At 33.5% G+C, this 17,163-nt stretch overlaps 1 protein-coding gene and 1 long non-coding RNA gene across 2 annotated transcripts; one reads left to right on the top strand and one right to left on the bottom strand.

Annotated features, from left to right (window-relative positions):
* Positions 1-7,174: 7,174 nt before the first annotated feature.
* LOC147393105 (uncharacterized) lies at positions 7,175-8,131 on the top strand. Its single transcript, XR_015181926.1, has 3 exons — positions 7,175-7,355; positions 7,440-7,661; positions 7,740-8,131. It is a non-coding gene; the product is annotated as an uncharacterized LOC147393105 (long non-coding RNA).
* A 6,059-nt stretch (positions 8,132-14,190) lies between these two features.
* LOC147393104 (polygalacturonase QRT3-like) lies at positions 14,191-16,682 on the bottom strand. Its single transcript, XM_086456993.1, has 3 exons — positions 16,386-16,682; positions 16,037-16,273; positions 14,191-15,321 (listed from the first exon to the last, which is right to left on the bottom strand). The coding sequence occupies exons 1-3, from the start codon at positions 16,563-16,565 to the stop codon at positions 14,320-14,322; spliced, it is 1,419 nt and encodes a 472-aa protein (XP_086313119.1). The 5' UTR covers positions 16,566-16,682; the 3' UTR covers positions 14,191-14,319.
* Positions 16,683-17,163: the final 481 nt, after the last annotated feature.

Raw genomic sequence — 17,163 nt, 5'->3', positions numbered from 1 at the left:
TTTATGGATTTCTAGGTTTTTAAAGGGCTTCTATGTATTTTTCGAGCTAAAGTTGAGGTATAGATGTTAGATAAGGAGTTAGGACTTCAAAATTAGGGTTTATGGGAGGCTAGGGAAGCTTTTTGACCTACTTTTCTTGAGGTTTATTTTTGGATACGAAAATAGGTTGTAAGGACCCCTATTTATAGATTTTTTTAAGTGATTGTTTTGATAGAGTTAGTGTTTAATTATAATTCTTTTGGAAGGAGTTATTGTTTAATTATAATTGTTTTAGGTAGAGTTATATTTTAATTAGAATTATTTTAGATGGAGTTATTATCTAATTAGGATTGTTTTAAATAGATTTATTATTTAATTAGAATTCTATTAAGGTTTTGACTTTTAGTATCACTTGATTGACTTTAATATTTTGACTTTAGTCTTACTTGATTGACTTTAATACCTTGACTTTGGTCTTACTTGATTGACTTTAAGATCTTGACTTTGGTCTTACTTGATTGACTTTAGTCTTACTTGATTGACTTTAATTTCTTGACTTTAGTCTTACTTGATTGACTTTAAGATGTTGATTGACTTTAATTTTAGTTAGGATTTCATTTTATATTAATTAATGTTTTAATTATTAATTTCAGAATTTTTAATTATTAAAATTATAAAATTACTGTTTTGCCCTTGGAGAGGACTTTTTACGTTTTAAGTCAGTTTTTTATGTTCTAGGATGTTTTGAAATCGATTTTCATAAGGAATTCAATGAGAATGTTAGTTTTTATCATTTATAAAAAAATTTGTGCGAAATGGTCGTAAACTTTATGAGGGGTATTTTCGTAATTTTATCGAATTCTGTGAAAATTGGTGAAATCACTTATTTGATTTTGATTTGTTGTTTTATATGTTTGAAAGGATTTTCTTAAACATAATATAGGCTCTAAGGATGTTTTTAGGTTAGGGGTATTTTGGTGATTTTGTCATTTTTTAGTTATTTTTATCGTAAAGTTTGTTTTTGTCTGTAAGATGATGATTTCTATATTTTTGAGGTTATATTTTCCTAGCGTAGCATGGTTTCTAAGGTTTTGTTAGCTCGAGATATCTTATCCGAATTTCTGAAACATATCTGGTAACAAAATAAAATATTGGAATGATCATCCATCATTGAGAACCGTTACAATCGGGTTGACAAGTTGATTAATCAGGCGGATGCAAAAATAGGGTGTCTACACTCTCTCACTATTTCTCTCTCTCTGCCTCTCTCTTATTGTTTCTTTCTGTCTCTCTCTTACAGTCGATCAGTCGACCTCTGACTCTCTGCCTCTCTCTCTCATTGTTTATCTATCTCTCTCCTTCTCTCTCACTCAATCAATCGACCTCTCCATTGCTTTCTCACAGTCGATTGATTTCTCTCCCTATCTCTCTCGATCTTATCCCTAGATCGATCTCATCTCTAGATCGATCTCATCTCTGGATCAATGTCATCGCTCAATCGTTCTTATTTGATCGTTCGATTTCTGATCTCTCGATCTCTCAACATTGGAAACGATGGAGTGATCTGTTCACTGTTGTTTTTTAAGGTGACTCTCTCTCTCTCTCTCTCAGGTTAATGGATCCATAGCGTTGTTTAGATTGATGAGGATGAGATCTAGGGTTTTGGATTCCACAAAATATATTAATTTTGATTTTTTGTTTCCCAAATGTGTTAATTTTACATAAAACAAAACCTAAAAACGAATAAAAATTTGATTAAGGATCCAAATGATTTCATAGATCTGAGTGTTTTGATATGATTAGATCTGAATTTTTTCACCATTTTTTTTCTTTCTCCTTGGATTCAAGTAGATATTCTACGGTGAGATTTTGAGAAGTTATGGTTTGTTTAATCTGATTATAAAATGAAGGGAAAATTTTCTTTATTTAGTGGCTTTATAGCTCTTCAATCTCTGAATTTTCTTTACTTTTTGATGTTGCAGGAAGCATGCGAGACAGAGAACAGCTTGGGGAAGATCTTTGTTACACGATCTGAAACGGAACAGATTTTGGATTTTAGCTTTTTTTGACTTTTAATGTTTTTCGTTAATTTAGAATTTAGAATTGATAAATTTTATGAAAGTAAACAAACTTTATTTAGTAAAATTTGCATTGAAAAATACATCATAACTCTACTATTGTCCATAGTAGTTATGTTTTCATTCTCCCCATGACCATAGTTTGATTGCATTTTTTGTATTATTTTTCTATAACCAGATGTTTATTTTACATATTCTTTAATTCTATCCACTTTGAAACTTGGACCAGCCAACTAGAGGGATGACCCAAAACTCTAATTTCATTTTTTTTTCCTAAAAAAATATGTTAAGATTTCTTATTTGGTACTAGGATTGTGGATGTATGTAAGCCATATCTTAAAGCTTTTATCATCTATCTTCTGTTTGAAAATTGTCAATATTGTTGTTTTTGTTTTGGAAAATGCTGAAATGACTAAAAGAATTTATGATTTTAGACACCAAACTTCCCTTCCAAACACAAACAGTAGTATAGTAACAATAGTGTAATGTGATTGTGAGAAATAATAGTAGTTTGGTAAAAGTAAAACATGAATGTGGAGAGTGGGGTTTGGAACATAGTAATTGGAACAATAAAATAGAGATTTGATTTGTGCCAACAGCAACAATACATGGGACTGGGACTGGGACTGGTGCTGGGGCTGGGTGGAAGGTATTGGGTTTGGAGAGGGATGTCCCAAACGCATATGCCATGTTTGCACTGGTACCTTTTCTCCAAAGTATGTTCTTTTGGCATTTATTGATGTGTTCAATTGCACTGGAAGATTGTATAGATCACTGCTAATTGGTTTAACCATGAGATGAGCTTTGGTCCGTGAGTCTTTAACACGAAAACCCCAAGCAAAGAATTCAACAAAAAAATTATTTTCACATGTTAATTGTGAAATCGATAACAACTTCTGTTTCAATTCAGGAACGACTAAGACATTGGATAAAAATAAATCATTTGTCGAAGTAGGTAATGATGTTGAACCAATGTGTGAGATAAGAAAACCCTTACCATTACTCGTGTGAGTAGTCACTCCAGAGGAAGTTGCATAGGATTGTGTGAAACTTGCTTCAGATTGAGTTGTAGACCAGCAAATGGTTGTGGTAAATTACTGTCGTGGCTTGCACTGTATCTGAAGAAGCATTTTTCTGCAGAGTGTCCATTTTTTTGCATATTTAACAACGATGGAGAGATATATTCTGATTTCCACCAAAGTTAGTGATTGCTCCATAATCATTGCTAGATTGGGGAATGTTGAAATGTGTGTTTGGCAATGAAGCAAGATTCTGATTTGCATGTGTCTTGGTATTTTTATTGAACTGATTTGCGACAATATTGTTGCAATGATTTCTACCTTTTTTATTGCGAGGTTGATTTGGATTGGAAGTATAAAGTGTAGTATGACCTTTAGTGTCGTTAAATGGTTGCATTGAAGATGGATAACTCCAATTGATGAGTTGTTCATGTGTGAGGAACCGAGCACATAACTCATTAAATGTAGGCGATTTTGCTCAATTTTCAATGGTGATAACAAATTGTTCATAATCTGAACTTAATCCATTCAATGTGTAACCGACAAGATCAAAATTTGATAGCTTTTCTCCTATTGCAGCTAGAGAATCTAATAAGGACTTAATTTGTTGAATGTATTCAATCATGGAAGAAGAGCCTTCGTTGATGTTTTGAAGTTGACCCTTGAGTAGAGTTCTACGAGCCGTATATTGTTGTCTGAAGAGTTCTTCAAGTATGTCCCACACATCCTTGGATGATGTGAGACCAAGTATTTGAGTGGAGATTCCTTCAGTAAGAGCGTCATTGATACAATTTTTTATACCATTGAGCAAGGAGCGAAAAAATTACCATCAATGGTAATTTTAATATCAATGAATATGTTGATTATAAAAGAATGTGGCAGAAAACCTCCTTGCAACAATAATGAAAACTAAAGATAAAACTAAGGATGGTTGTAAAGCCTGGTTAGATTTGAAAGAAATGAAGATAAAGAAAAATTTATGGCCGGTGAACATCAATGGCAAAGAGTAATTACCCAAAGCTTTGTATAAATTATCCCATCAGGAAAAAGATTTAATCTACAAAACTTTGTACAATTTGAAAGTTCCTGCGGGGTACAGCTCAATTTGGAAACACAATGTGAATTTACAAGAGCTTCAGTTGAAAAATCTAAAGTCACATGATTATCACATCCTTATGTAACAACTACTTCCGGTGTTGTTAATGCATGCATTCAAAACACAGAAGCAGAAACCATTACGTGCTGCTATTATACAATTATCATTATTTTTCAACGTCTTGTGTTCCAAAAAAGTCAATCGTATGGAGTTGCAGAGTATTAAAGAAGGTGTTACAGAAACACTTTGTGTGTTTGAAAAATACTTTCCCCCTGTATTTTTTGTTTCTATGATACACGTTGTTGTGCACTTAGCAGAGGAAACTCTAATGTGTGGACCTGTCAGATACAGATGGATGTATCATTTTGAACGGTAATTCGATAATATAATTTATGATTTATTTTAATTAATTTAAAAAAAAAAATACTTCCTGATATGTGACATATGTATCAGGATGATAAAGAGTTTTAAACGGTATGTTGTTAATCATACATATCCAGAAGGCTCTATTTCAGAATGTTATCTCCTAGAAGAAGCAATGATGTATTCTATGCATTATATGTCGAAAAGTATAAGTATTTTAGGAAGTCATAAGAAAGGACGTGGAAGATTCATGGATGATGATAGTGAGCGTGCCTACCCTATCGATAAAAATGGAAAGCCATATGTTCTTACTGATGTGCAGTACCAGCAAGCCCGCAAGTGGGTACTCTTACAATCTGTTGAGAATCCAAAATGGGAAAAGTAAGTAAAATTTATACTTGATTATAATATTTAATTTAGGCTTTTACAATGAATTTACAATATTTTTAACAGGAGGTACCAAGAATACCTTCAAACACACAATTTTCAAGGACACACACGAGTAAGAAATCGTAAGGCCAATCCACGATCAGAGCCGTCACTACCTTATGTCCCTTGGGTTAGAAAACAATTAAAAGATGAGGCTCATCCATCGATTATGAAGAGGTTTATAGACGGTCCATACTTTAATGCCATTTCATATAATGCGTTTGCCATAAATGGTTATGTTTTCCACACAATGAAATATGAAATGAACTTGACAACACAAATTTCAAGGGTTTCAATAAAGGCTATGACCAATTTTAGGTCAAGTACTAAGGATATGAATATGGTGGACTAAAAAGTTACTTATTACTGTGTCATTAAAAAAATAATTGAATTGAATTATGTTGACTTCACGGAGATTGTATTTTTTTGTGATTGGATATGTATCGAAGTCTCAAATGGTTATGTCGTTGATCTAGAAACAAATTTGAGATATGTTAATTTAGGGACATTAATGAAGAATTCAAGAGAAGATGATGAACCTTTTATTCTTGCATCACAAACAACACAAGTTTTCTATTGTAAGGATCACAATAGACCTACAGATGATTGGCACGTCGTATTAGAAGCTCCAAAGATATTGAATCGAGATGTAGATGCTTTTGAAGATTCATATTCTTTTACTGCAAATATGGGTGCAAATACCTTAACATCAGTCCTTCAAAAAGATATTATAGAAGATGATGAAAATTAGAATATCAATAACATCTATCATATATACCATGTTTCCACATTGATGTAAGTTACTATTTTTGTTGCATGTTCATTTATAATATTTAATATTTTTAATGCTCTAATAAATTATTTGTATGTTACAATTTGAATGCAAGCAATATGTCACAGCATGGGTCTCGTGATCCAAAATCTGATGCTTCCAAGCTACGTGATTCATTGCATGACCGTTTAACTTCTCGACCTGAATCGGGACATAGACTTACATCTTTCCAATCGACAGATGCACCATCTTCTTCGACACTAACCACAGATCACCCTTCTTCTTGATCTTCTTATCCACGATGTCGTTTGAGCTTCAATAGAAATGGATAATGCATCGGTGAGAATTTAGTTACTTTAGCTACACTTTAGGTCGTTTTGCTATGACGAATATATCACCTCTATACCTTTCTTAGAATAGAGTACCCATCCATATACTTGATCTCATTTGGCATTTGATCCAGTTAATTGTTATTTATTTTATAATATTTAATATTTTTAATGCTCTAATAAATTATTTGTATGTTACAATTTGAATGCAGGCAATATGTCATAGCATGGGTCTTGTGATCCAAACTCTGTTGCTTCCGAGTTACATGATTCATTGCATGACCGTTTAGCTTCTCAACCTGAATTATCGGGACAAAAACCTATATCTTCCCAATCGATAGATACACCATCTTCTTCAACACTGACCAAAAATCGCGCTTCTTCTTCATCTTCTTGTCCACGACGTTGTTTGAGCTTCAATGGGCATGGACAATGCATCAGTGAGAATTCAATTGCATTACCTACACTTGTAGATCATTTTGCTATGGCGAATGTATCACCTCTATACCCTTCTTGGAATAGAGTACCTACCCATATACTTGATCTCATCTGGTATTTGATCTAGGTAATTGTTATTTATTTGTAATATTTTTATTAATGTTGACTTTAATTTATTATATCTTTGTTGGTTAATTTGATCAATTGTTCATTTTCTTAAATATGATCACTTTGAAATCACTGATGATCATCGGAATTTCTGTTTGTAGAAAGCTGGTAATGCTTGGAGGAATTGGAAGTACCAATTAGGAAAGAAATATCGTACATCTGGTACTACAAATTCTCAGTGCAAGATGAATAATGGGTGAAGCAAGAGGATTGGAAAATATTTGTCAACTTAAAGTCGATATCCGAGGAAAAGAAAAAGAGCTTGAAGTATGTGAATCTACGTGGCAAAATGAAAGCCTCACACAATACTAGTAGAAAGGGTATAGCGAATAGGACTGAGGAGTTGGTAAGTTTTACATTATAATTAAATGTGGATAGAAACTTGATTATTTTTTATAAATATATCATATATGATTTCTATTTTATAGAGAAAAACAAGATTAAATGGTAGCCAACCAAGTAGAACAAAGTTGTACATCTCTAGTCACACTGGGCCTGGTGGTACTGCTTTGACACCCGAATTGAGCAATACCATTGTGAGTGGTCATGAATTTATTTTATTTTTTATTAAACAAAAGATTAATTTTTAATAAGTTTTTTATTTTACAATTTTTAATTAAGGAATTGATTAGTTTGGATCCCACATTTAGAACAAACGATTTAGATAATGATGCAATTGCAAAGGTATATTCATGTTATTTCATTCATTTTTTTTTTTAATTTTACATACATGATCTTATTCTAATAAGATTAATATTTATTTCATAGGTATGTGGGAAAGATAGAAAAGGGCGAGTGAGAGGCTTGGGTGGGGGAATATCAAAAACAACTATGCAGTACATGGCTCCAAAACAAATTGAGATACAAAAGTTGGAAAGTCATGTATTCAATATGAGTCAGCAACTTCAGAATTTGATAGAGAAGTTAAACTCAGTGCCACAGTCATCTACCAAGTCCTCTTCACAGTATGACTTTGGAAGTTCTTTTGAGGTATTGAACTACATTTTGTTAAAATTAGATTTTTCTAATTATCTTGTATAGAATATTAATACTCTTAATTGTTTGTAGGGGATAACATCATTACACTATCCCGCCCCACATGGTCAGAGGTGCAATTTGTGCAACCTCCATTTGACTAAAATCTATGCCCATGGGATACTTGTTCGTGTAGAGGTATTATCCCTGGATTACTATCATGTCCTTATTGATGAGATTTTTGACATGTCTGCACAGCTACAAGGTAAGGATGTGGCTGAGGGAATGACGTTTGTGAACATTGACATAGACTCCATCATTAGGTGGCTTCGTATGATGACAGACATCATATCATGATTCCTTTATGTCTTTTGGACTTCTTTTGTCTTTGGATTTGTCTTTGAATATGTCTTTGGAATTGTACTACATATTCTAGTGGTGACTTACTTGATACTATAGCTCTTATTAATTCATTTGACATAAACTCCATCATTAGGTGGTCTCGTATGATGACATATATCATATCATGATCCACTCCTGTCTTTTGGACTTGTATTATATTTCTATTGTCTTTGGATATATACTACATATGCATTTCTATATGACTTTGATTTATTCATTACATATTACAATGGTAGACTTACTTGATACTAATTTTTATTGACTCATTTATTGTCTTCTAAGACTTTCACATTATTTTATATTAATTAATTAGTAACTAATAGTTTTTTTCTTTTTAGGTAAACTTTTTTAACTCTGCCAATGAAAAAATTAAACCTTTTACATTGCCGGTCCCAAGCCCGGATAAATGAGGAGGGAAAAGGATGATCCAACGCATATTTGACGCCTTCTGATAAGATCCAAAAAAAGGGATTTTCTTTCTCCAACTGTTTTGCTGAGGTTAGCTGAAGGTAAAGAATTTTTAGTTGTCGTCATCCTTCTCCATAATTGAGAGAAAAAAAAGGTGAGTTTTCTTTCTCTCCGAAAGTGAAGAGAAATTGGGAAGATTTTTACCTGACTGAACCCCTCTTTAACACCGCTACACTTATCCAACTGTAGTTTCTTTGTGTAATGTTTTCTAAGCACTTGGATATTATATAAATTGGTTAATCCAAGTGTTTTAATACTAAAAGAATTTGTTTATGAAAAGTCAATTATGTTTATTCTCCTAGTGAAGCATAGTCTAACTCGTTTATTTTCATGTCCCACAGCTACTTTGACTAGACAAATGCATTATTTTAAATGTTACAAGGAGCTCAATGTTAAGTTCATATATATTTATTAGTTGAACTCTTGTTGAATGAACAATGGAGATATTTCTTACAACCCTAGGAAAAAATTGGTTTGAATTGCATTTTATTGTCAAGATTTCCTTTCATTTAATGCTCATATGTAGTTGTATATTTTTGTTTCCTAAAAGAAAAGGCAAGTTGGCTAATTATAAACCTTTTGAAACTTGGTTCTTTCTTGAATCAAAGAAACTGATATTTTGTTTTCTTACACGTGTTTCTTGCATGTGCTTTGGAAAACCACAGGACTTGGTGGTGGGATACATGGGTGTGCGAAAGTATGCTGGAGTGAGCATGACACAACATCCACAATATATTACTATTAGGTAATGTTTCTAATGAGCATTGTAAAATATGGTAGCATCTTTTTTGAGTTCTTATTCCATTGTAATTTGATTAGTTTGTGTTGATGCCCTTCTGTTCTTTCATGTTGATACCAATCATGGAAAATCATTTGGAGATCACCCCAACAATCAGCAAAGTATGATTGGCCAATATTATACTGGAATTTGTATAAAATGCCAAGATTTAAAATAAAACCCAGATTGAATCTTGAGTATCTTATTTCAGGGTGATCGTCGTCCATATGTCATGAAGACAGTTAAAGCAGATGACAACGCAAAATTGGGTATTAGTGCCATATTCTTTATGAGTCATAATCATAATATTTATTAGCAAATTGTACCATTTGATTCATGTTTCCCAACTTTTCTTTCTCAGGGAAGGATCCTTGTCGACCCGCTCCTAAATTTGTTGGGAATTTGCTAGCATTTGTCCTTAACTTGGTAAGTATCCTTCTTCGTGGAAAACCTGGATGTAACACAACTGAAAGCAAAATCTCAAAGTTAGTTTGGTGGATTTCCTAGATTGGTCCGAAAGGCCTGGAGTTTGCCAGATATTCATTGGATTACCATACGATATGGAACTATTTGTATGTAAATCGCCTTTGGGGAAAACAAAGGTAACTCGTTTCCATTGTAGTACATACTGGCCTGTGATGCTTAGCCCATAAACAAACGTGGTGACTGATGGCAGGGCGATCGAAGCCTCACTTTTGATATTTGAAATTTTATATTGTAGAGCTGATATGCACATGCCTTCATATGCAAAGAGAATTGTGGACATGTACAATCAAAATGGAGAAATTGATCAGATGCTCTCCAACAAATGATTATGAGGTATGTTGCTACTGTCAAAGATGACAGGTGAGACGACCATAGAACCAATCTTGTGCCCTAAATGATTTGCTTCAAATGTTATCCATGTTCCACTCGAATTATATTTATATTTTTTTTAATGTGCAATCTCTACATAGAAAATGTTACAAACTTTCATTTTGTAAGGATGAAATTATATTACTTGATCTCCATTGGAACTCAATGAGTTACTCATTGTCATCTCAGCGCCTAAACAAGTCAAACTTGAGTAGTTACTTATTTTATTAATGTGCAACCTTTACATAAAAAAGGTTACAAACTTTCATTTTGTAAAGATGAGTAATATATACTTGATCTCCATTAGAGCTCAATGTGTCTCTAGCTACTCATTGTCATCTCAGCACCTTAAGACAGATGATTACAAAGCAGTGAGTACCGTTATAGATTGGGTAAATTACAGACATTTCCATAGATGGCCAGAAGTCTATGTAATTCTAAGACTAACAATAATTAGAAAAATCAAGTAGCTACTGTTACTAGAGCATTCAAAGTATCTGAAGTGCAACTAAGCTAAAATGAACCAGCAAAATAAAAAACAGAACTGTTTGTTAGTGATCTTAGAGCCCCATAGGAATAACATAAGCATTTAGCTTGAGGTTCAACTTTGACTGTGAAAATGTAGATCTTAGGCAAAAACCGATGAAGGACCTATACATCATGGAAACCTAATAATTATGTCCAAGAGACCACGCAACAGTAATAGAAGTCCAAAGAAAAATATAAGGTTCTATACATCATGCGCACATCTATACAGGATGCAAAAGATGTGGATTCAGTAATTTTGTTGAGATTGAAAGCAAGGGATACAATCTCGCTAGTGGGAAAGATGATGAAGTAAGTATTATTATTATCATGATCTATATTTCAAACTGAATGATTTTGATTTTGTGACTGCTATATTATTCAGGGTTGTTGATCTCATGATTTGCCTTAAATTTCTGTAGCGCACCATTTTCCAGTTTTTTCTGTTAAGTCAATCCTGAGCAGCCTTGCCCTAACTTTTTTTCGGCTGTTGAGGCCTCTATAGTCTGTTGATGTGAAGGGAGTTATGTTTGGGTTGTGTTACTCAAATTCATTCTCCTTCTTTAACTTGGGCATTGTTCTTAGTGGGGACTTATCACTTCCATGTGCTTTTTTATGTTTACGTTCCACTTTATACAAAGTTTTCTCTACCATATGCAGTTTGTGTAGAATCCAAGAATTACCAAGGCACCCTTTTTAAGAATATGGTCTCCATATTGATAACATCCTCAAGTCAAGTCCTTTTTGGGTCAAACTTCAGTTGGATAATGGGATGTTATTCTATGAATCACCAAACCACTGTTCTATGATTATCTTAATATATTTGATTTTTTCATTTTATGTTTAAGCTATTACAAAGGCTGTCATTCCGTAAATGAGACCTTTTTTATCTGTTAGGGTTCAAACACCCATCTATGGATCTAACCCAAGTCGATGTTAACTTACTACAAAATCTGGAATATTGTGGGCTAAGTCAGTAGAATTTATATTCTTTTTAATCACAAGATTAAATTCTGTACTACTATATTTATTTTTGTAGTTCAGCCATTTTTCGTTCATGTATGACTTTTGGAAGAATGTTTTTCAAAATGTTAACTGGAGCTTATCTATTAGCAGGTTAAGTTGGATGAGGAAGAAACCAATAGCTTCCGAGATTGACTTCTCCCCCTTATCATTGGATTGCTCCGAACTGTGAGCCTTCTCTATCTCTCGTTTATGTGAAATGTTATTTTAAACTTGCAATTTTAAGCTCTATAGTGTCAAAGTTCATTGAATTGCCTACGACTTTTGTATTATTGGGTAATTTAATTATTACCTTCTTATTATTTTTTCAGCGTTGATTTGGTGTCCTGGTTTATTTTGATTTTGTTTGAAAAATAAAACTTTGAGTGTTGTTGGGTGATTAGATATTTCAACACTAAGTTTTGTATATGGTATCCTTTTATATGTAAAACATATTAGAGTTTGTGTGTAATTGTCATCCAAGCTATCATGAATAAATTTATCTCTTCATAAATATCTCCCTCAAACTACACACATTTGTAGCCCAATGAGAAAAAATACTAAATGGAGAAGTTAATTTCATGGAAGAATGGTTGAGTGGACTTAGGGCTGTAGGAATGCTAATCACATTGATGGATTCGTCATGAATATAAACTTGTAATGGCTAATCGCTATAGATTTTAGCGGATTCAGCCTTTGAGAAGTTGGAAATGTGAATGGTTCATTTATAACAAAATAAGGATTGGATTTCGTCCAATCTTCAAACATTTCTTTTGTAGAAATTTCATAGATAAAATGAGTTGGTGAACGTAATATAGTATAATAAAGATAAAATTTCCTATTTATTTTTATGTTTGATAAGAACAATATGGAAACATGGTACATTGATGAGTGTGTGTAATTAATAATGAGAATTGCTGGTTATATTGCCTCTTTTTATTGGATCTGTTTTACATTGTTAGAAAACCCAACAATTGGTTTCTGATTTGTAGGGTTCTTGGATTGGATTACGTGGATTTGTTCTTGATTCATTTTCCTGCAAGATTCAATCTATTGGAGAAGAAGTTTTATTTCTATGCAATTATGTGACTCAATTTCATTTGTTAGTGCCTAATTGCTTCTATTAGAGTTTGTTTAATAATGAAATTTCAATTTATAATTTGAATTTTGAGTTGTTTAGCTTAATTTGGAGTTTGTTTTATTTTTTTTTTTCTGATTTTTTTACCATTATTTCGTTTATTGTGATTGGTGAATTAGAGGACCGTCCTATGGTTTGTTAAACCTCCAAATTTGACGGTCATACTCTATGAAATTTTTTTTGTTTTTTTGTTAAGTTCATTCTCCAATAATTTGATAGTCCAGGACCGTAAAAAAAAAAAAAAAAAAAAAAAAATTCTACAAGAAAATATTTGACAGGAGGGTCCATCAAATTTCTCAAAATTTGACGAGCTAAGACCGTCAAATATAAGCTTTTTTCACATAGTAAGGTTCATCAAAGGTGAGATAGAGGTTCAATGTTTAATGTCCACTATAAAATTCTTAAGTAACAGAGATGAGATAGAGAGAGAGAGAGAGAGAGAAGAGGATTTTGACTTGTTGAGTGGGTTTCGTCGAATATTTAAATCCTTTAGATACATAGATTTTAAATGGTTAGGAGTCACACGAATGTAAGAGAAAGAGAGATAGTGTGATTTGGATATGTAGAGGTTCAATTGTTCAGAATTTTTTTTTTTTTTTTTGAATGATTAGGATTCGTCAACTACAAGAGAGAAGAGAAGAGGAATTCTATTGTTTCGGTGTGTGAAAGAGACATTCTAACTCATAGAAGAGGGGTATTTTGGGCAACGAACAACGATTATTGCAGTAAATCACTCTTTTAGCTATATACTTTGAAAACATCTTTAGTTTCTCAGATTCCATAGGTGTGAAATTATTAGTTAAAATTCTCTTAATTATTTAATAAATTTTTGAAAATTCAATTTTGGCATTTTGTGGAAGGAGCGTGTCCTCTTTAGTGTTTAAACAACACTGTTAAAAAGTGTTTGAAAATTCGAGGTCTAACAATCATTCATTTTCATTGTCATGGATCTTGTTAAAAAAAAATTCTTTTAATTATTATTTTTCAAATTCCAAATCATAATTACAAAAGATCTGATTGTTGTTTTTCTTTTATTATTTTAAAAATGATGTTTTGTAAGCTGTAGAAGAAGAGCTATTGGTCGCTGCAGAGGATCCGTTCCCATTTTGTGGTGACACGCAATGCACTTACGTAGGCTCCTCGGCAGCCGCTTGGGTTTTGAATACTTTGAAAGAGATGTTAAATCTTGAAAATTCAAGTCCACATGGAGCTGCTTAGGTTTGACTAAAGTAGCGCATTTGGTGGAGACACGCAAAACATACAACATAACAAATCATGAGAAGGTTGGTCTCCACCGTTTTCAAGCGTCCCAAGAAGTTGGTAATCTGTTTTTCTTTGTGCATTTTAAAACTTATAAATAATAAAAAAAATTTTGTGTATTTTGAAACTTACAAATAATAAAAATCTTGAACAAAATTGGTACCCACCAATTTAAGGGTCCCACCAAGTAAGTCCTCTTATACAAAGATCACAACCATCAAATCACTATATTTTGATGTTCCCATCTAATATCTACTTGCCATGCTTTGGTCCACAGATACATACAATGTAGCAGATACACGTTTCTCTGATTCCACTATTATACAATTCCTTGAAATATTTCTTAATATATGATTAGGAAAAGATGAACCTGCATGTAAAGTATATTGCACATGCTTTATTAGATTAGGGAACAACAAGACTCTTGAGAAATCAATGGTCCATGTTGTTCCATTTCGCCATGTTGATCCTTTTGCAACTGTTGATTTTAGTATCATTCCTCGTACATTATTCCGATCAACCACAACTTGATCAATGTTCTTGAAGGGTTCATTGGATTGGTCCAATTGAACTATTTCGACCCCAGTCCAATCTCCAGAGAACATGTTATCGACGATGCTGAGGCCATGTACCAACCCTTTGATCGACTTGATTAGAACAAAAGCATTTCCAAGGAAGAATGAACCTGTGATGTGGAGTTGAACTGGATCCTCCGCGACAACGCCAGTGAAATCAAGATAACAATTTATGATCCGATTTTGGGTCAAACCGGGTGAACGGATGTAGATTCCGATACCACCTAATGCGGTTGCCTTGTTATAGCAATGGACCCCGGTGAGTGTGTTAGCTTGGCCTGAGACCTGGACCCCAATTTTGGCCGAAAAGATGACGACATCAGTGATGACATTGTCGTTGCCCATGATGTCAATCGCAATGCCGGAGAAATCTTTCTCATGGGCAACGCCACCAACGTTTATGTGCTGGCCGATGAAGGAGTTTCTTATGAATGTCTCATGACCATCTTTGATCATTATTCCATTAGTTGTGAAATGTGAGATGTAACAATTGTCTATGCTGATTCTAACTGAATTAATTACCAAAATACCCCCACCCCTGAAGTTAGAATTTATCATTAGGTCTTTGAGTGTGATATCTTCGTAAGCTAAGGAGATTGAAGATGACCACAGTTCGATCAGATGTCCATCAGTCGGGAAATCATCCGATGCGTGTAAAGATCCACCGTGAATCTGTTGCACAATATCAAATACCTTTAGGAAAGAAATAGGAGTATGGTAGACTGGACTTTAATGCTAGGCCACAAGTAGAAGGTTTGAAAACTTTAGTTTGGATTTTTTTTTTTATTATCAATATTGTCATCAAAGGAAATTTTCTACACTCTGGGCCCGCGTTGCACATAACCTAGGACTAGTCCTTGGACAAGACCATGGTCTATGAACTGGGCAAAATCCAGATACAACCCGTCCGCTGTCTAAAGGGATACCTGGTTATAAAAATAAAAATAAAATTAAATAAACTTGATTCGTAGGGAGATAATTTGTTACTTAATTCGTTTTGATAGTTCAATTCGATAATTAGATTATTTTTTGTGCATATATAAGGGTAAATTACCATTTTGTGAGCCAAATATGATGAAATTCCGATTATGATGAACTGCTCATTTTAATTCCCAAGATCACAGGTTTTTCAAGTGACAATTTCTCATATTCAAAGCGACAATCTTGCTAAAAAAAATTTCCAAAGTGAGAATTTCGCAGGTAAAGGCCTGTGGAGAGTTGATCCCATAACCTCATTGATCCCACCTTTCATATTGACTACTTGACCCATAGAAGCTGCCAGGTCTTATCCAACCCAGTCAGACCGGCACAGGTTTGTTTTTTTCAGTCCCAACAAACTCATTTTCAAGAGAAAAAAAAAAAAAAAATTTGAGTAAATTTATTTTACCATGAAGTTACCCCCACTTTTGGCAGGTAGACGTAAAGGACGGCTGATCTTGTAAGTTCCACCATCAAGGTGAATCTGTGCTCCTCCAAGATCAGGGATACCCTCCATCAAGACTCCATCAGTTGGAGCTTGAAAAGCATCAGAAATCGCTCGCTCAAGTGCTTCTGTGCTATCTGTTCTTCCAGTTGGATCAGCACCGTATGCAGTCACGTGGTGAACACGCGAGCCCGATGACACCTGCACTACCAGTACCACCACAAGCGATACATAGTGATCATCAATATCAACATCTGTATCAAAATGAAGAAGATTTAAAAAAAAAAAAAAAAACATGGTTGAGGAAAATCACCATTGCATTAGAGCTCAGTGAAGAAGAAAGATGGTTACGGAGGAGGAACGAAGCCTTAATCGATTCCATTCGATTTATTTGATTATGATAACGGCCCATAACGGAATAAGAGCTTTCGCTGTTAACAAGAATTGTAATAAAGCTCATGAACCATATCAAAGCTTTAGTTGTTTTTGCCATGATGAGTTTCTCATAGAATGTGAATGAGAGACAAAGAGGTTTATATAGAGTCAAGAGAAGAGAAGGAGAATACCTAAGAAGCTCTTAGTCTGCTTTTGATAATTATTAAACATTGAAGATGTTGAGTTAGGCTAAACATGACTACGCTTAATGACGCTGCCTCCTTGACTTAATCTTTTTGGGTCCATGTAACTTGTGGCATATATATTGGTTAAGGAAAATCCTAGAGAGACTTTGTTTTTCACTGTGTCCCACACTAGATTGATGTGGTGGACATAGATTGTTTCCTCGAGATAAGAATGAAAAGCATCTATGGTTATATGCGCACCACCTCGTCAGTATGAATTTGAGAATTCAGTGGCAGTCATCAATTTTTGAAAGCCTTGGATTATACCAAAGATAAATAAATAAAATTGTTTTGAACCTCTTTTTTTCTTTTTTTTTTCTAGAAAATTACTTAAACGACCCTTGTGAAGGGTTTCTTTCTAAATAGTCTCTAAGTTTTGCATGATAGTTTGATAGGACATTTAATTAGTAAATTTTTTTCTTTATTAATGGTCCCATGTTACGGCCAGACTCACCACTATTTTATTTACTA

Source organism: Akebia trifoliata, chromosome 10 (genome assembly GCF_017979445.1).
Source record: "Akebia trifoliata isolate Shusen 1 chromosome 10, ASM1797944v1, whole genome shotgun sequence".
Lineage (NCBI taxonomy): Eukaryota > Viridiplantae > Streptophyta > Magnoliopsida > Ranunculales > Lardizabalaceae > Akebia > Akebia trifoliata.
This window is presented reverse-complemented; position numbering and strand designations above follow the sequence as displayed.

Coding starts and splice junctions, on each gene's coding strand:
- LOC147393104 (XM_086456993.1), bottom strand. CDS start 16,565: ATGGCAAAAACAACTAAAGCTTTGATATGGTTCATGAGCTTTATTACA. Junction 16,274..16,385: donor CACTGAGCTCTAATGCAATG/GTGATTTTCCTC, acceptor CTGGTAGTGCAG/GTGTCATCGGGCTCGCGTGT. Junction 15,322..16,036: donor AAAGTGGGGGTAACTTCATG/GTAAAATAAATT, acceptor ATTGTGCAACAG/ATTCACGGTGGATCTTTACA.